The sequence below is a fragment of the Lissotriton helveticus genome, chromosome 2_1 (assembly GCF_964261635.1).
Source record: "Lissotriton helveticus chromosome 2_1, aLisHel1.1, whole genome shotgun sequence".
NCBI classification, from domain to species: domain Eukaryota; kingdom Metazoa; phylum Chordata; class Amphibia; order Caudata; family Salamandridae; genus Lissotriton; species Lissotriton helveticus.
The window spans coordinates 587,462,671-587,482,685 of NC_136059.1; the positions used below are offsets into that span (position 1 = coordinate 587,462,671).

A 20,015-nucleotide genomic window follows, 5' to 3' on the forward strand; every position below is an offset into this window, starting at 1 on the left:
ACAGGAAAGAAGGATGGAGGAGTGGATGCATTAGTGGGTGAAAAGATGGCTGGGTAAGGGGATGGATGAGTGAGTGAAGGATGGGTAAAAAGAGGAGTGGATGAAAGGAATGGGTGAATGAAAGGAATTGGTGGGTAAAGGAGAGACGAGTGATGAGAGGATGGATGGGTGAAAGGGAGACAGTAAATGGAAATCTGAGGTGGATGGGTGGATGAATGCATGGCAGAGTAAATCAAAATCTGAAATGATGGATGGGTGGATGAAAGGATGGCAGAGTAGATGGAAATCTGAGTGTATGGACCGATGGCATAATAAATAGAAACCTGAAAGGATGGATGGCAAAGCAAATGGAAATCTGAGCGGATGGATAGATTAATAATTGGCTCTTTGACTGATCCGGAGCTGCAACCCCTCCCCCCCCCCCCAACCCTCCCAGCGCCTTGAGATCCTCACTTCATACACTCCTGATTGATTGAATGGGTGGATGGACAAACTGTCAATTGATGGATTCAAGACTTTATTGATGGATGTGAAGTCAAATGGTGGCTGTATGGGTGAATGGATGTATTGATGGATGCCTACAAAGATGATGGATGCAATGGTGACAGACTGATGGATGAAAGAATCAATGGATGACAGAATGGTCGATATCAGTGGGTGGTGAAAGGATGAATGGATAGATGCTTGGATGGAATAGACAAAGAAGCTCTTGTAGGGAGGTTTGGCTCACTTACTTCCTGCCATCGGAGCTTTGGTTTAAAGTGGGTGTATTTCGATTTTCTAGCTACTCCCTTGTGGCAAACGCTGCACTTTGTAGCAGTGGGGGTGGGTGTGGGCTCCTAAACTCATACTCTTATAAACTATTGTTATTTTAACTAAGCACGAACTCTTAATGATAAAACTATGCTAAAACAATACTTTAGGGAGGCAGAAGCAGAACTCGCAGCACCTGCCACGGCTGACTATGTTTGAAATACAAATAAAACGTGGGTGGGAAAGAGGACAACGGGGAATGCGCGCGTGTGGGGGAGAAATTTACTACCAGGAAAAGCAGATGCAAAAACCAACCTGAACAGGCAGGTGTAAAACCAGCTAGGCACAAAAGGAACAGAACTAAAACTAGCAGCAACCAAACGTAAGCCGACATGATGTTAATCAGGAAACTGCTCACAGAGTTTAAAGGGTCTGATTTCCAGACAAAGTAATCAACGTTGCACAGAATTTGGGAAGGAGTTAATGTTTCCATGTACGTGCTCCAGTGTACTCCGAAACACTAATTAACATTTCGCAGAATAGGAGAAAGACTGTTGAAAGTAAAAATGGCAAACAGAAAAGCATTCAAATTAACAAAGACGAAATCCAGCCACTAGCATGACCACTGAATGCTACTTCTGCCTTCAGAGCCTACGGGTCACCAAACAACCGAGGAAGTATGAAGAAGTGCAAAATAAAATGCAACGTGGTGAAAAATATGGAGAATAAAACACATTCGATGATCGTAGTTTTTTTCCCCTCTCCATTTTGCATATAGTTGATTGATGAGAAAATTAACAGTATTTCCCCCACTAAACTCTTCCGAATCGTCTACCTTTACATAAGGTTACATTTTCCACTGACACAAATAATTTCAGAATCAGCAGAACGATTTCGGTTTTTGGCGCAACATATCCTGCAATCATGTAGTTTGTTAGAGGTTGCACTCATTTAAAACATGAGGATACACATATTTTATTGCTTAATACAAAATAAATTTTTTTAAAAAGACACGTAAAAGCCTGTGCAAAGTCTCACCATATTCGAGGGGCATGGAAGAAACAAGGTAACATGCAAACAAGGTACAAGTCGGGAAACATGCAGGTGGACAGCGTCCACCCACTATTTTAACAGGCTGTACGCCGTCCACCCCGCCAAGAATTTGGGCCTCACTGAATAATGTGCTGAACTCGTCCTGGTGTAATTTCCAAACACCGGGACACTTTCAGAAGCGCCTGCACATTGTCTGCTTTCCATCTGCAACAGCGTGCAGGCGCAGGGACGGGGTTTTCTTATTTAAGACTCCTGCTGGACCCATAACAAAGGCCGAATTTGAGGAGTCATCAGGCCTCCTTTTGTTTTAGTCTCTTGGCAAGGAGCAGTCAGGAGCCTCACACCTGATGCAAATGAAGCTGAGGGGAAACAAAGGCTCACACCTTGTTAGCACTTCACATATACTTAAGAAAGGCAGCTTTTCACGTTTTTACTTTGTTCAGTCCCTGTTTAGGAGATATGAATACACTGGAATAATGTCAGATGTGTTGGTCTTTCCCAGTATTTACACAAAGCAAATTGCATTTATATAGAGCTTACTATACCTGAGGAGGCGTTGAAATACTTTAAGTACCACTATTTTTTCTTGTATAGCCCTACCCATCCCAATATAGGGTGTCAGAGCGCTTTACATCAAAACGTGCATATTATACACGCACAATAAATTATATACGTTTGTAAATGAATGTACAGGATGTGTCACATAAAACTGGCGGACTGCAAGTTGGAGAAGTCACATATCTTCCATAGCTCACTGTGCTATTAGCCTCGCAATGCACTCAAACGTGCAGATGATAAACCTGCTAAACATGTGTGAGGGCTTTAGACAGGATGTCACTTCTTGTGATGCCACTTTCTGTAAAGTCGTGGCTTGTGATGACACTTTCTATGAGGTCAATTCTTGTGATGGCATGTGTGAGGTCATGCACCAGGATATCACCACCATGATGTCACGCGCCATGATGTCCCTAGCATACTGCCTAACTAGGTTAGTCCCCCCACTTCTTTTTTGTTTAGGACTTGTGCCTTAGTAACCTGCTCTGGCTAGTTTTAGCAGCAATAAGAAACATGGTGCCCTCTAGCCACACTTCTTTTCAGAGAAACTGGCACCTGCCAAGCCATGCTTGTAGCTTATATAGAAGTACTATCTGAAATGCTGTCCCACAAAAACTACCAATAAGTTAAGCCTTACAACAAAAAATGTACGTTAAACTTCGTACGGCTATTGTTGTAATCGTAAATGTTAATCCTAAATTTAAAGTGCACCCGAGCTTCAAACAATGTCATGTCCTACAACCTCGACTCCGCAAAGACCAACATTATAGCTATTGTTTCAGCATCCTCGAGACCAGACGTGTTGGGAGCATCAATGTAGTTATTTTGCAATTAAGTCTACAGAGACCTCCTAGCTTCCAGCTCCTAAGAACAGCTCTTGCCGTCATAAAAAAAGATTCTATTTAGGTTTAGATAGCCTTATCTTGAAATGCCTTTATCAAAGTTGAGATAGTTCTTACCTGTTCTGTTAGGAGCGAGCAAAGAACAGATTTTCCCTTGTGGCCCTGGTAAGGGGCGTTCAGGTATTGCTACCAAGAGTGAAATAGGGCCTCTCAAATCACAAAACTAATGTGCTGCAAGTTAATCTTTCCTTGAAGCTACAGTGGATGAAACTGTCCAGCACAAGAGCTAGGCTGCCAAGCTGTTGAAAAACGCCTCCAGGAGGGCTCAGGTGCATTCATATGACAAATGAAGGAAAGAAGGCTTAGTTTCTCATAAAATAAGCCACGGCTGTTCATTGTAACGCTTTTTAAAAAAAAAAATCTTCCTTGATGCAAGGTTGCATTTTTTAGCTAATGTTCGAGTTAAGTGATCGGTGCTCTGCAATCAAAAGCCAGCCAGAAACATGAACAGCAGACATCACTAGTGTCTCCATGCAGGGGTATGTGGAGAATTTAGTTTCCTGTCCTGCAGGCAGTCCTCCTACATTTTCTTAATATTGCCCTATAGAGCACCTGCACATAAAAGGCTAACAAGTACACAAGACAGAACACTGCATGAAAAAATATGGGCCCTTATCGAAAGTGGTCTGGCAAATGGGCCAGAATTTTCCCACCCTCGGAGTAACTGATACCAGGTGAGCCCAGCAATGACAGGACTGGGGAAAGTATCGCCCATTACAAGTTGGACCCTGCAGGTCTAGTAAAATATAAGGAGCTAGGGAGGGAGGAATCTAGTAATTCCAGGTCTGATCCCTCTGGTAATTCTTCATTTTCCCTTGCACTTTCACACTGAGAGTTGGCCTGTTTCCAGCAGCTGAAATGTCCTTGTAAAAGTGAACTGACTGCTGTGTTTTTGGAATCTCATAACTCTGGATGGGGTCATTTATAATGAGGGCCATCATGTCTAAAAAGATGTGTAATGCATACAATGCAATGGTACATACAGTAACAAGCATTTGCAATGCAATAGGTCTCGCATTAGGAAAGTTTGAGCCATTGGTATTGCGAATTACATTTTTTTTATTTAGCTATAGTAATAGCTAAAGTAATAGCTTTGTCATTTACAATGCCAATAGTTTTAACTTTCACAAATGTGACACCTATAGCATTTGCAATGCAATATGTGTTGTGAACCTGGCTGCCTTCCTGTTAGAGACACTAAGATTGTGTAGCTCTGCCCCTGAAGGTGCTAATCACATCGAGTAAACCTATTGGAAACCAATAAAGAAGAGGTTAATTGGGGCTAGACGGGCCCACGGTGCTACCAGGGACGTACCAATATGCTGGCTTTACTGTAAAGGTCCTTGGTAGGTCTGCGCGGGCTATTGGTGTAAACACATGCGCACTCCAGTAATTCCACTGAGGCAACTAAGGTTTGTGTCAAAACCACGAGGAATGCCAATTAAGGGGCTCACTTCCTTGTCTGCTTCCGTGACACCTGAAGCTACTGCCTGGAAAGGGATCGTTGGACTGCCATCTCATGGGAATGTTCAGAAAGCGCGGCAATATTTAATTAATCTCTTTTCAGCAAATAAAAGGGTCTTGAACTTTCAAGGAAGCTGCAAATTGGCTAAAACGTGTCTATCTATCATCTAGTAAAAAGGTGGGACCTCTCGACTTAATTACTTTGCCTCTGAAGGCCCCAGCTTGGGTCTCCCAGAGAGTTTGATGAAGGCAGTAAGTGAGGTGGAATGTTTTTATATACAGACTTGTTCACTGTGTGTACATAGACCTACATGATGCCTATAAATGAGATAACAGTGTGTACAGTGCCCTGTATGATAAACATTGGTATCGAAGAACGTCCACAGAATGTACAGAGACCTGTGTCTGGCTGGGCAGAATGCATTTATTTATATATGTTCAGAATGTTTTTATTTATATATGTTCATGTTGCTTTTAGCGCAAACTTACACTCGTGGGTGGAGTCTCTTGGTTCTAATGGTACCTCAACCACAGTGCAGTGGCCAATACAAGGCACATGATGAGGGGGCAGGAACCCAGGTTTTAGGCAGATTCCTTAATTTGTCAAGAATTGTTTCAGCTCTATTCGAAGATGGAAGTGGATTCCACAGGTAGGCTACCGGAACGGATCGTTCTCGTCATCTCTGAAGTCTATACTTTGGGACACAGAACAGTGGACTGCTGAGATATCTCAGCTGGCGACGTGGGATGCGTTTTCTGACTTAATGAGAAAAGAATGCCGTAGAGTGGTTGTGCAAGACTCGAATCCCGAGGCAAAGAACTTTAAAACAAATAAGTTTGTTGATACATAGCTGATGGTGATGTTTTAGTCACACGGTCGATTGAGCAGCAGCCTGACAACCATATTTTGAAGTTTTTGTAGCCAGCTCAATAATTAATTTTTCAGGTAGCCAAAGTAAGCTGATTCGCCACAGTTCACTCTGGACAGTAAAAACGCATTGGCAACCATCACTTATAAGAGAGGACTAGGAACAACCCAACCAAGCTGTTTAATATGAACAAGATACTGCTTTGTCACGGCAGAAATCTGATACGTTTGAAATGAGAAGGGCGAGCTATATGATGCAATGTATATGTATACCTCTTGTGTATCTATATATTGTTTTCCACCCACTGCAGAGAAAGAAAAATACCTAACACCCCCCCAAACCACCACTCCATGACTCATTGCATTCTTCTTCCAAAATATTCCCCACCTCCAATGTCTGACTCATCCCAAACCTATTTTACTACTATGAACTCACGAAAAATCATTTTTAAACTCTTCCCTCCTCTGTTCATCCTTTATTCCATTCATCCAACTAACAGACTCAAATGTGTTTATAAGGAGTACTGAGACCCACATGATGGTGAATTCACAACGTGTAGAAAGTTACGTGCAGGCCGTGTACATATGGATCCACAAAGTACAGAGAAAACGATATGGTACGTTGTACAGATGTATTCACGTTTACAAAGCCGAGGCTGTGTACAGATGTGCTGGCAGGGTGTACAGAGACCTTCATGGCGCTGTGTACAGACGCGTTTACAGTGCGTAAAAAAAGAGTACATGGCGTTTAATACAGATGTCTTCACCATATGTACAGACCCGTATAATAGCCTGTGTACAGATGAGTTCAGTGTGTACAGAGACCTTCAAGGCGCTATCTTGAGACGTGTTTATATTCTGTACAGTTATTACGGGACGTTTTGTACAGATGTGTTCACCATGTGTAAAGAGCCCGCACAGGGGCTGAGAGAAGATATGCTGACAATGTGCCCTTAGTTTCATGGGTCATCTACGGGGCCTTGTCAACTATGCAGCCTCTCTCCCGATGACTCGTGTCGCCTTTGGTTCAAGCCTTGCACACTTTACACGTTTTCTCCTTAAAAGAAGGGTGTGGCCAATTCTCCTCGGGGAGCATCGTTGCAGACACATCTCTGGCTCAACCATCGCCATCACCTACTGTTCCCCCTTCTGGCAGCGGGGGCGGGGCTGCTCACCTGGCCCTGCTGCTGTTGTCATCATCATGTTGACAGTCTGCCAGAGTTCACACAGATGGTGTGTGTCCATCCTGTCCGCTTTCCTGTCCTCATGAGGTTTTTTTGCGAAGGGAAATGACTGCGGCCTGCAGTTCCCCCACCCCCTTTGTTCTGAATTATCCAAAGGGCCTTTGGAAAACAGCCAACAGCCAAAACTAAGGTTTTGCCATTTGAACGTTAATCCACACTTTCCAGCTGGCTGACATCTGCTGCTGAATGGGCATGCAACGGCAGTTTATGTATTACATTGAAAATGCAGTTTCAGATTCAAGAAAGGGAGCACAGAGGATGCCTCAAGGGACCATGTTTTATGTGTGACAGCCACATGCTTAACTAATCTAGCAGACCCCAGTTTACTGATCAGGTGTTTCACAATAAAGCTCCTCATATTTGATCCTTTTAACACACACTAAGCGGCACAGCAGAAGGATTCAGCAAGCATTAATGTTACTGGCATAGTGAACAGTCCACAATTAAAACAGCCTCATGGAGCTGCCAGCGAACATCCACTCGATCCCAAGTTTGCCACTGCAGACATGTCCGATTTGTCCGGAATATGAATTCCCAAGCCCAACTACAAGACAGGGTAGTATAAATTGTCTGGTGCGAGAGTGGATGTTGGAGTACAAGCTAAAAAATGCATAAATACATGAAGAAATAAATACCGCCTTCGGGTAAAGTCCGCGCTATATAAAAATGCATAAATACATGAATAAATAAATACCGCCTTCGGGTAAAGTCCGCGCTATATAAAAATGCATAAATACATAAATAAATAAATACCGCCTTCGGGTAAAGTCTGCGCTATATAAAAATGCATAATTAACTAAATAAATACATACCGCAAAACATCCTCGTTACTCTGCCGGCCTGCGACCAGGAAGTCAGGCAGGCCGGCGCGACACCCGGAAACAGGAAGTAGGAGGGCGGGAGCCTACCCCGCCTCCCACGGAAGAGCCGCAATTGGAGCCGTGTTGGGAGCAGGAAGCACCGGAGCAGGCAGGAGCCTACCCTGCGCCCCGGTGCCGAAGGAGGGAAGAAGAGTCCTGCTGCCGGGCCTTGCAGCTGAGGAGAGGAAGCCGGTGAGTGCGTTGCTGAGCGGCGGGTGGGGGGAGGGGGGGGGAGCATGTACGTGCGCGCGGCCTGTGTATGTGTGTGTGTGTGTGTGTGCGTGCGTGCGTGTATGTATGTGTCTTGGAGTGCGTGCGTGTGTGTGACTGTGGGGGAGGGGGTGTGTGTGTGAGAGCGAGTGTCTGTCTGCGACGTGTGTGTGTGTGTGTCTGTGTCTGTCTGTGTGCATGCTTGCATGCATGCATGGTAGGCTGGGAGGGCGGCGCAGGACGGATCGTGCGCGTTCGCGCACAGCAATCCAGCCTGGACTGCGCTCGTGCACCTTCTCGTCCGTCCTTCCCTCGAGACAGCTGACTATACGTCTCCGTCCCTGGAAGCATCCTTTGGATGCTAATTCCAGGGCGAGACCTAAAAATGGGAGCCCTGACCAACAACATCCAAATTCCAGGACCTTATGTTTCAAAATATGTGTGTGTGTATATATATATATATATATATATATATATATATATATATATAAAAAAGGGGGGGGGTTAGAACCTAAATGCAGTCCCATGATAAAGCTGGGATGCATGATGATTCTACAGCAGTCTGATAGTAGAGGCATAGAGATAGTAAGGAAAACAAAATAGCAACAGAACACGAAAGGAGTAGCCGAGTAAGGGAGATGGGTGACAGTGTGCATGGGACAGTAACTTTTCTTTTTTTCCAGAGTTTTATATAGCGCGAACTTGACCCGAAACCGAACCGGGTATCAGAGCACTCTACATAGCACCAGTCACGTTACATCAGGACACATTCATTTTTGTTAGGCACAGGGAGATTAAGTGATTTGCCCAGAATCACAGGAGGTTTAACGTCATTACCGAGACTCGAACCCAGTTCCCCAATAAACTCCAATTATTCACTTACCTACTGTTATCTGGAACGGCACTGAGGCAGGCGCTGGCGGTTCTTCCTCAAGAGACGCCTCTTCGCTGGGAGTTGGAACGTGTTTCTTCTTGATATGGGCCACCACAAAAAAGCATAACCCAACAAGCACAATCAAAGGTCCCATGATCTGCAGTGAAAGCAACCCACAGCTTCGGAGCTCAATGTTTGGCGCAGTAGAATTGTTCCCTTGCTGGTGCTGTGATCCCGTACTGCACCCAGGAACCCACATACCTAGTACACTGATCAGAAGTCCACTGGCTAGAAACAGAAAGCCAAAAATCAGAAACTGGGCAAACTGGTTGTTTTCCCCGCAAAGAAAGAAGCTGTCATTTTCCTCTTGGTCGCCTTGCAATTGTCTCTGCCTGAGGTAAAGCCTTGCTCTAGACTTGGCTATTAAGATGGAGCCCAGACCAAGTGCCGCAAGAGAAGGCCCCAAAACCTTCAGGGTCATGCTACACTCATGGAACCCCTCCACCTGGCATGCCTGGAAGCCAAAGATTGAAAGCAAAATTCCAGCACAAAAGATAAATACCCCCAAAACAAAAAGAACAAAAACAAACTTGGTGACACGTCCAGCATTCCCATCCCCAAAACATATGGGGATGGAGAATGGATACATTGTGGACAAGCTTCAGTTCGACTGGTCAGACGCAAAGACGGTCAGCAAGACCTACAACAAAAAAAAGGAACAAGAACACATTAATTTACATGCTTGAAAGCAATGGTTTTATCATCAAGTTTTTGTTAAGTGTATGTGAATGAATGGCTGAGTCTGTGTACCACACAAAGACTTCTGCTCATACAGCAAAATAAGTACTTGTAAAAACTGGCAAATGGAGCACGGGTTATAGAGAAGGAAACACATCCTTGACAGTGCAAGAGACCTTGTATTGCAAGTCAGACTCTGTTCATGGGAAGCTAGATACAATTCTTAGCTCTAGCGGTTATATTTCAATGCAAAGATCTGTGCGAGAATTGTTGGTTCCATTTACATGTGCATACTTGGCGTATAGCTGACTATCAATGCTCTCACCGAAGCCAATGCCACCATGATTTTCGATGCTGTATAACATCCAAATCAACACACTGGACAGACCTACAACATTTTTTTAGATAACCCTATATGCAATATAATCAACTATTTTGGAAACGGAGAACATTCACCACTTGCACCTAACAATACTCACTACACAGTACCTTACCAACCACACGTCAAATTCGCCTCTTTCAAACAAGATGCCAGATAGAACTCCTGACACCCTCATGTTCGCAACAGGGCAACAAAGCCAAACATTTCTGGAAAAGAGCTGCCAACTCAGCGGAACTCCCCTTCCACCACACCACGCACCTTAGAAGCATTCAAATAAACCAAGCTCAAACATACACCATCATAGCCAAAAAAGTCTAATCACTGCCACTGGCCTAGCTAGTGATGCAGTCCAGAAATAATCTGCACAAGCAAGGGAGTGGTCACCAAAGCCTCAGATCACAGTATCCCCCCACTACAGCAAATGCATTCTATTGCATGACAAAAATATTCCTTCCCCTACATTGACCAAATCACTGCATTACAACGCAATTAAATATTTTTGTATGTAGTTATTAATTACCTCGAGATAGTTCCATACAATCATGCAAGTAACACTATTAAGATTTAGGAGGATCAAACTTATTTTACTTTCACATGAACCAACACTAACTACTGAACTAAACACAGATCTACCAACTATACACAAACCAAACATACACAACTGATGGACGGAAATCCAAGAAGTGTATACGAAAAGGGTGCACAGATTACGAAACCTCTCTAGTGCCATAACAGCCAGGGAGGTACTTTTTTTCTGCTGCACGTGTGCCCCCCAAGAACGTAATTCTCTCTGATTCTAGGGCACCAGTAGATGCCTTAGGATCTACTCTGCCACTGCGCTGCAGGGACAATACAAAGGGTACGCAGTTCCTAATTTTGCGCTGCGGGCTCATTCGTTTTGGGATTTACTCCTGCCCTTCTGTTGCCCCGGGCAAGTCATCTCCCCCCCATCTCAAACACCTTTTAATTGTTTCTACCTTAGACAGGCCCCATCTTGCTCCAATCAGAGCCCTAGTTGTATATTCTATTTCCAGAATCTGGGTGCACACGCCCAGTCTGATGATGACCTCACATTGCCAGAGGTCAAAACGCTGTCAACAATAGATGTAAAAGGAGTCATATGTCTATGTGTAATGCAGTTTTCTTCTTATATCACTTATCACTGCACTTTTCTTTAACTATGTGCGAGCACTGGATCTCGTTACAAAAAAACTAAAAATGCATAATGACAAAAAGAATGCAATTACTGAATAAATTGTTATAAAGTATTTACTGCCTGCTTTTCCCTTTTTAGGTCTCGGCTAGCGTAGGCTGCGCACATGCGCAGTCTCGCTGGCGAGATTTTATGTTTTTGGGTAGCTTGCGCTAACAAGGTTTACGCCCTGCCCCTCTTTTCCATTGGCTGGCGTCACAAACGGTGGCCAGCCAATGGAAAAGAGCTTCCATTGACGTACACTTTTCTCTTTTTTGTCCGTCCTACTTGGACGGACTGCCCTGACTTCCTGCTGGAGTAAAAGGTTTGTTATCTTCTTTATGGGTCCAAACAGATGGCCCATAAAGAAGATAATAAACCTTTTACGCCAGCAGGAAGTCTGGCCGAGCCCGTCCAAGTGGGAAGGCAGAAAAAGAAAAGTTTACGTCATTCCAGAACACAGAGCAAATATCTACACTTGGTGAGCTGCTCACGTATGGCACTGCGGAATTAGAGAGCTCTAAATCATACAAGTAACAACTGTGAAAAATAAAGTAAAAACTTCCAATAGTTGAAACTTTTATAATATGATCAAAACTGGTTGTAATTCAACGCATTTGTTTGCACGCTAGTGAAGTGACATGGAAAATGAACATGGTTAGAGTTTCCCCGGGTATCTGTTGAAAAACATGTCCTTGAAAAGATCGCCACTGCATTTGCGGATTATTAGACAGCTTCGCGATGCGCCCAGGTCTCTGATACGATCATCAACCCTTCTCGCTCCCCCTCCACTCCGTCCCTCCCCAGCTAGCCTCGAGTTTTTGGGGCCGCTGCATTTGTGGATTATAAGACAGCTTCGCAATGCGCCCAGGTCTCGGATACGATCAACAACCCTGCTCGCCCCCCCTCCACTCCGTCCCTCCCCAGCTAGCCTCAAGTTTCGTCTTCTTTTGCGCCAATTGAGAAACACGGTTTTTCGGAAGCTTGAATAGCGAACCCCAAACCTAGAAATGGTCTATGTGGCATATTAGCCAATTTGATAACGTCCTGGAATATTCTGGTGAACATTAACAAATTCCCCAAATATTGTAAAAATGTCTTCAAAAGGTTGCGATGTAGTGCCTCGGTGCAATCCCAGCGGCTGCTGCTCAGAATGTGCCACTGCGACATAAAATACCTAAATACCATCTTCATGAATCAGGCTCTGGGACAGGCAGAGAGAGACTGTTGCAACCTTGGAAATTTAAATATGGGTGTGGCCTTTGCAGGTTTCGATTGGTGGTTGATCGTGGAGTCGTGCGAAAAGGTTGACATGACTCAAACAACATTTGAGGGGTAGGGGTTGCTTAGGAGTTCGGACTGGGATGTGCGGGTTTTCATAGAAGGGGGCTCAAGTGGGCAATGAAAAGGGGAGGTATACCAAATATAAAGATGTGGACGTTGTTTTATCCGTAAAGGTATAGTTCTAAATGTGATAGGCGTGGCTCCTAAGAAATGGGCGTGTCTCCAAAGTAAGAATGGTTGGGTCTTAGAAGGGGTGGGCGTGATTACTCAACCAGTAGGTGTGACTTCAGAGGCAGGTAGGTGTGGTTGTATCCGCTGCATTCTAGAGGCGGGCGTGGCTCTTGACGCGGAAGTGTGCGGGGTAGTTAAGTCCTGGGCCCGGAACACCGAGGATGGCTGCCGTGGTGATGTCCTGGTGGGTCCTCTGGTCAGGGGCGGTGCCAGGGACCTAGGAGGAGCCCTGAAACCTGGGACTTAAGCAGATGGGCCAGGAGCTGGAATGAATGGAAGCAGCCATGAGTGAGTACTTAGACTGTGCCTTGTATAAATCAGCAGAGCTGAATATTTGCACAGAGCTGCTTAGTTACACAGTACTACTTGTATGGACCGCATTGAACTATGCAGTGGCAAGGACGCGAGAACATTAGTTTAATGTAGAGTACCCGGGAATCACTTTATAATGAACAAGGCTTTACTGCACTCTGCTGCCTATACTCTGGTGTACTACTTGTACTGCACTTTGTAGCCAATGATGCTTCTCTATCCAGCACAACGATAACCAGCCATCTGTAGCCCATGCTGCCCAGTGTACTGGGCCAAGTACGGTACTAGTGATGAACAAAATATATTATACTGCTACTTTACAGCACTGTATACACTGCTAGTTTTACGCTATACAACAGAGAGAACATAGAGATCACTTTTTAAAATTAACATTGTTTCAGTGTTTAGTATCAAGCTGTGACGAGGAGGGTCGGAACGAGAGCCTGTTAGAGGATGTGATACCTATAAGACCCACCCATGGCTCCTCCCGTCTCTCTCCCCACAGCAACCCGGAATTTCTCCGTTTAGACTGCCTGACACCGACACGGGCCGTGTTACTTTAACTGGGCCGAGTTTGCTGGAGTCCCCGCCCCTTTCTCTGACGTCACGGAGGCGGAGGAAGAAATGCCCGGGACTTCCAATCTGCAGGTGTGTTATTCACCCGGAGGAGTAGAGTGCGGAGACAAAGAGGAAAACAGCGTGGTGAAGAAGACGAGCGAAGTAGCGGAAGGAGAACAGCCTGCGAGCCCGAGGAGCACGAGAGGATGCCTGGAACCACCAGCTCTAAGCATAGGAGGCCAACGACAACACGCTCCGCCCTGCCACCCGTCTGGAGAAGTGTGGCTAGCACAGGTACGTGCTCGTATCGCGGGCTGGGCGGGAAGAAAGGTGTAAACCATCCCAACAATCACCGGCGGTCCCTGAACACTACCTTCCCTGAGCACTGTCGGCACCCATATCCCCTAGAGTTGTGATACACGGAGTGCGTCCTCACACTCTTTCCCTGCGTGCATTATCGAAGCGGCCAGATTCTAAGTTCCATTTCTTTCTTTTCTCTTCTTTGCAGCTGCCAAACTAGCCTGGGGCACACTGGAGAAGCATCGACAAGCAATACGAGGGAGCGGCCACAAGAGAAGGATCAAGAGGCATCCCTTCCCTATTACCGCCCTAGTCCCAGGCGAAAGCAGCACCTAATATCAATAAATAAACAGTATCGCAACATAAATGCCTCCTCTGTTTCTTCGATTCCCGCTTACACAAGCGCAACTACATCGCCGTAGCGATCTATACGGAATACATGGGCAGCGCTTAACCTGATACTGCTCCACTTTACAACTCTAAATAAATGCCACTTATTTAACTGCAAGCCTCTGCGATCAAGTGCACCGCTGTGTAGGAGAGTAGGGTCTGCAATCCTATGGTCACCCCAGATTTTTGCTTTTTGCTTCACTGGTTTACGACTTTCCCTGGCTGTGGGCCTGCTAATCAGACCCACAGCCTAGCTGTTCTCTCTCTAAATTGGCAACCATGTACTTTAGGTGCATTTACCAATTGGTACTGGGCCACCTTATCAGTCCCTGTACAGTGTACCTTAGGTACCCAGGGCATAGGTGTACCCAGGGCCTACCAGGGGCTGAAGCATGTATTATGCCACCCCTGGCTGGCCATCTAAATAGACACAACTGGCTGCTAAGACAGCTGGGGCAAGGCGGTGTAATCACCCTTTGCTGTAGATATAGTATACCTATATCTAACCCTAAAATGGACACATATACTCCTATCAGTCACTCCTATGGCAGGCCTTATCGATCTTGAAGGCAGAGTGCTTGGAATTATGTGAGATGGTGCTCTGGCATGAGCTGAGCCCGTCTGCAGCTCGCGGAACCAAGTCCTAATAGCTGTTCCATGATAACGCTATACCATATACTCTTAAGTGCATTATAATCCTCGCGGTTAAATGCTAACTTTGGTATAGCATTATCAAAACATGTCGAGTAAGGTGTCATACGAATTGGAATACTACCCCCTCGCCAATTCTGGCGACGGGGGTAGCATTCCACCCTTCTAGAGGGACACAACATGTGTGTAACTGTGAACCCCGGTTAAAGTTAACTCGAGCCTTGGCATCACAAAATGGATGCTGCCACCACAGACACAAGTCTGACCTCCTGCTGCTGAGAATCCTTCCAGCGAGGGAGGCTTGAACAAAGGGTTTCCTGCCTTGGGAGGTGCTAGCACCACCCCAGACAGGATTTTGTGTATTGGGTAGGACAGGCCTGAAAGGAATGAGACATGCCTGGGGCACACAAGGTGCCCTGTGCATACACCGGTTCAAACCAGTTGCTGGGGCATCCCTGCCCCAGCTCTGGCGCGAAATCCGGACAAAGGATAGGGGGTGTAACCACCCCCCTACCTGGTCCCACCCATGGGAGGGACCTAGTCACTAGTGCAGCCCCCTTTAGGAGAATAAAGGTGCTGGTCCCATTTCAAATTAGATTAATCCTGAACTGAAACTCTACAAGAAGAAACTCTGGATTTCGACTTTCTACAACAGAAGACTGAAGAAATCTCCCTTGTGGGCAAGGAGTGTCCAACCTGCAACTGCAGGCACCATCAAGCGTCCAGCGGCTTCACTTTGACGTCTTCCCTCGAGGATCCAGACTTCAGAGCCCGACGAGACCCGGATTCCCAGACCTCTCCGACCTCAACTCACATCTGCAGTACAGCTGAGATCCGTGGGTGCGAGGAGACACGTGGGACCGGCCATCTTGGAGAAACTGCACTTCGCTTCCAGCACGACTCCCGAGGTAAACTCGACCAAGTGCTTTGGGGATTGAGAAGCCCCAGCCCCGAGCAGCCCCTGCACTGAAGATCAGCCCTCCAGCTCCCTCCAGCTTCCACGAGATCTGCGTGGGGCCCTTCTGCTTGTTTGCTGCTCGACGCGTTGTCTGGTCACTTGCCGGCTGGCTAGTGACCTCCTAGACGACGAACTTTGAAAACTACACTGGTCTTGTTGCTCCAGACTGGCCCTTGCTCCCTTCCAAAAGAGGAGCACCCCGGACTCTCCTAGTCCGCACCAGACGCCTTTTCTACTCACCGCGTGGGTTGCCGTTGCCAAGGCCGGTTGACGCCGAATCCGGAACAGACACCGCCGACAGCGAGAGCCTGCGTGGGACAGCTCGTGTCTCCATCCTGGTCGTCGAAGACACCTCCTGGTCCACGTGGCTGCAGAGTCAAGCATCCACTCTTCACCTGATCGCGACGACAACATCTGGTTCCTTCCTGGTTCTGGTTCCACTTCAGTCACTGGCTAGTGACTTTGAACATTGTCCCCTCTGCTTTCAGGTCTTCAGCTTTCCTGATCCACCCTTGGATCACACCGGACATCTTCCTCCTGGTCGCCTGCAGCATCTTTTCTTTCAGGCTCCATTGACTTCAACGCAGAAACCCGACACGACTTCGCACCTATGCACCCGCAGCCCGTGGGTGAGGTAACGAGAGCATTCCGGTGCGCAAGGGTAGCTTGACTCTCCTAGTGTCCAGATTCACAGTCGTTTTAGTCCTAACTAGTCAGGATTGTCCGTATTCACCTTTTTCTTGAACTGTACTGTCCATAGACGTTGTTACGCATCACACTCTGCACCCGCGTCCCGTGGGCCTCCTATTTCTTACCTAAAGTTAGGATAGCGTAGTCCCAGCGGTCCTACAGCCTCTGGACAGCTCCATTCCTTCTATCGATTTCCTTAACCCATTTACTTAGTATATGGTTTGCCGTGCCCCTAGGGCACCATTGTAATTTTGTGCAACTTATCGTATTTATCCTAAGAGATTGTCATGTGCTTAGCCCTCTGATCTCATAAAGAGTTCAGAGGGGTTTTGTTATTAATAAATATATTGTTTATTTTCATAACAACCTGTGTGGTGTCCTTTCATCTGGTATTCAAGGGGTTACATTGTGGTAAAACAGCTGGCTTCACATGCCAAAAGAGTTTAGCCTAAGACTGCTTTGTCCATGCTACCATTAGGATAGCTGGTCTATAAGGTTGACTTACAACCAATCACCATAAGGGTTGTTTGGACCGATACAAGGTGATCACTAGAACTAGTGAGCATCATATATCAGGCCAACTTCTCACATTGGTGTGCAGCGGTTGGGATTTGAGCTTGCTGTTGTTTTGACCACGTATAATCTTGAAATATCATTTGAAAGATCACATAAGTTACCATAGGTACATATAACAAGCTTAGAAATACTCTGAGTTCTACTGAACCAGCTGTTGTAATAGAAAGGGGCTAGCACACCCTAACTACAACTCTTAGCAAGGGATCAGTAGGAAAACCCATAGTGTAGGTAGGTGCATCACTTATACCTCACTAGAAAGCATGTCTACCCATGGAGAGACTTCAGAGACTCCCCTAGTGGTTAGTGACCCTCCACAGGTCCTTTCCAGATATGCAGCTCTCAGTTTCCAGGAGATGAGACAATTGTGTACCTCCAGGAAATTGAAACAGGGTTCCACTCCTTTTCTGTTAGGTCTCTTAGAGACATATGATGCTAGAAAGGCCTCTAACCCAGGCCCCTCTAATCCAGATGGGAGCATGCCCCCCTTAGAAGGTACTCCTGGTGATCCAGACTCTAACCTCCCTGAAACAGAGAATGTTGCTGAGGAGGAACAGGAAGATTTATCTGAGGGTGAGGCAGACAATGGGCAACCTTTAGTCAGCAGACTTACAAGGGCCAACCTAGACCTACATAGGGAAGGAACTGGGGGACCCCCAGTGCTAACCCTAAGCAGGCCTAACTTTGGGGTTAGAAGAGATAGATCTCATTCTAGGGACTCCAATAGATCTGTGCACTCTCGTGCCTCTCATGTATCTGCTCAAAGGAGGATGACTTCCCCTCAGAGGAGAGAACATGAGGCAAAGATGAGGGCGGCTAATCTGAGGATTCAAAGGGAAGAACTTGCCCTTGCCAAAGAAAAGCTTGCCTTTGCTAGAGAGCAACAGTTGAGTGGGGTAGTCCCCACTGGTGGCAGCAATATCCCTAGGGATAAAGAAAGGGGGTTTGATACTAGAAACCTGAGTAAAATAGTGCCCTCCTATAAGACAGGAGATGATATCCACAAGTGGATAACTGCTCTGGAGAGAGCCTTCAAAGTACAGCAGGTACCCCAGAGTCAGTGGGCAGCTATATTGTGGCTCTCCTTTGAAGGCAAAGGTAGAGATACGCTCCTCACTGTTAGAGATGAGGATGCTAATGATTACCAAGTCCTGAAAACTGCACTGATTGATGGGTTTGGCTTAACAACTGAACAGTACAGGTTAATGTTCAGAGACACCCAGAAAACTCAGGCTCAGGATTGGACTGACTTTGTTGATTGTGCCACTAAGGCTTTGGAAGGCTGGTTAATGGGAAGTAAAGTTACTGATTACACAGGATTGTATAATCTAATTATGAGAGAGTAAATCTTAAATAATTGTCAGAACCAGTTGTTGCATCAGCACCTGATTGACTCAGATCTGACCTCTCCCCAAGAATTGGGAAAGAAGGCAAACAGATGGGTCAGAACCAGGGTCAAGCAGCAGAACCAAAACCAGGGTGGTGGCCAGAAGAAAGCAGACCAGAAGGGTAATAATGAGAATAAGCAAAATGACCAGAAGTCTTCAACAGGGCCCCAACAACCTAAGGAGGGTGGGTCCCAAAAGAAGAAGAATGATGGTCCTAAGAAACCATGGTGCCAATACTGTAAAAGTAAAACTTACTAGTTTAGTGAGTGCACCAAGAAAGGCCAAACTCCTACCACTACTGTCCCTAAGACACCTGCACCTCCTAGTACAGTTAGTAGTGGTAGTGTACCTCCCAAGGCTATAGTTGGGTTAACCCTGGGAACTGAGGTGGGTTCTGACTTAGTCAGAATACCTACTCAGGCAGTTCTTGTTTGTACTGGGGACATGGATATGACCCCTACTGTAAGTCCTAGTACTCTGGGCAAATACAGGCAAACGCCTTTAATCAATGGAAAGATGGCTCAGGCCTACAGGGACACATGTGCCAGTGTCACTACGGTGACACCAACATTTGTGGACCCTGACCAAATCATGCTAGGTTCAGACTACCTAGTGACCAATGCTAGCAACGTCACTACCAATCACAGTATGGCAGTTGTTAATTTCTCCTGGGGAGGAGTAACTGGCCTCAAAGGGGTTGTAGTTAGTTCAGACCTCCCAGTAGATTGTCTCTTGGGCAATGATTTGGAATCCTCACTGTGGTCAGATGTGGAGTACAGGACTCATGTAGAAATGCTAGGTCTCTCCTCACATGTCCTTGCCGTGACTAGGTCACAAGCCAAGAAATGCCCAGCTGAACAAGTGCTGGATCCTGGAAGAATGGACCAGACACTAACCAAGATGAAGAGCAGTAGGGGTAAGGCTGAGCCTTCCCCGCTGCCTCAGGTTGAGGATCAGCCCTCTCAGGAGGCTGACCCCAGAAGGAACTGTCCTAGAAGAGCTTGAACCTGAACAGGTTGAGTTTCTTGGGACAGGGGGACCTTCCAGGGCAGACTTGAGGCAGGCACAGTTAGACTGTTCCTCCCTTGAAACCCTCAGACAGCAGGCTGCTGCTGAGGCTGCAGGGAATGCTACAGGTGCCCATAAGGTATATTGGGATGATGGACTCCTATACTCTGAGGCAAGTGACCCCAAACCTGGTGCTACCAGGAGGCTGGTCATCCCCTTGTCTCTTAGAGGTTTCCTTCTCACCTTAGCCCATGAGATTCCCCTTGCAGGTCACTTAGGCCAGAACAAGACTTGGGACAGGCTTGCCCCACACTTTCACTGGCCTCATATGTCTGAAGACACTAAAGAGTTTTGTCACTCATGTGTCACCTGTCAAGCCAGTGGCAAATCAGGTGGCACAACAAAGGCCCCCCTTATACCACTACCTGTGCTGGGGGTACCCTTTGAGAGAGTGGGGATAGACATTGTTGGACCAATGGACCCCCCCCAACAGCATCTGGGCACAGATTTATACTGGTGGTAGTGGATCATGCCACCAGGTACCCAGAAGCTATTCCCCTTAGGACCACTACAGCTC

At 46.3% G+C, this 20,015-nt stretch overlaps 1 protein-coding gene across 1 annotated transcript in view; it reads right to left on the reverse strand.

Moving 5' to 3' along the window:
- The window catches only part of TMEM171 (transmembrane protein 171), a 210,672-nt gene that overhangs the window by 77,636 nt on the left and 113,021 nt on the right, over nt 1-20,015 (reverse strand). Inside the window, exon 3 of the mRNA XM_078675271.1 lies at nt 8,793-9,483. Coding sequence (XP_078531397.1) covers nt 8,793-9,432 — 640 coding nt within the window. The 5' untranslated portion in view covers nt 9,433-9,483. The remainder of the gene's footprint in view (nt 1-8,792; nt 9,484-20,015) is intronic.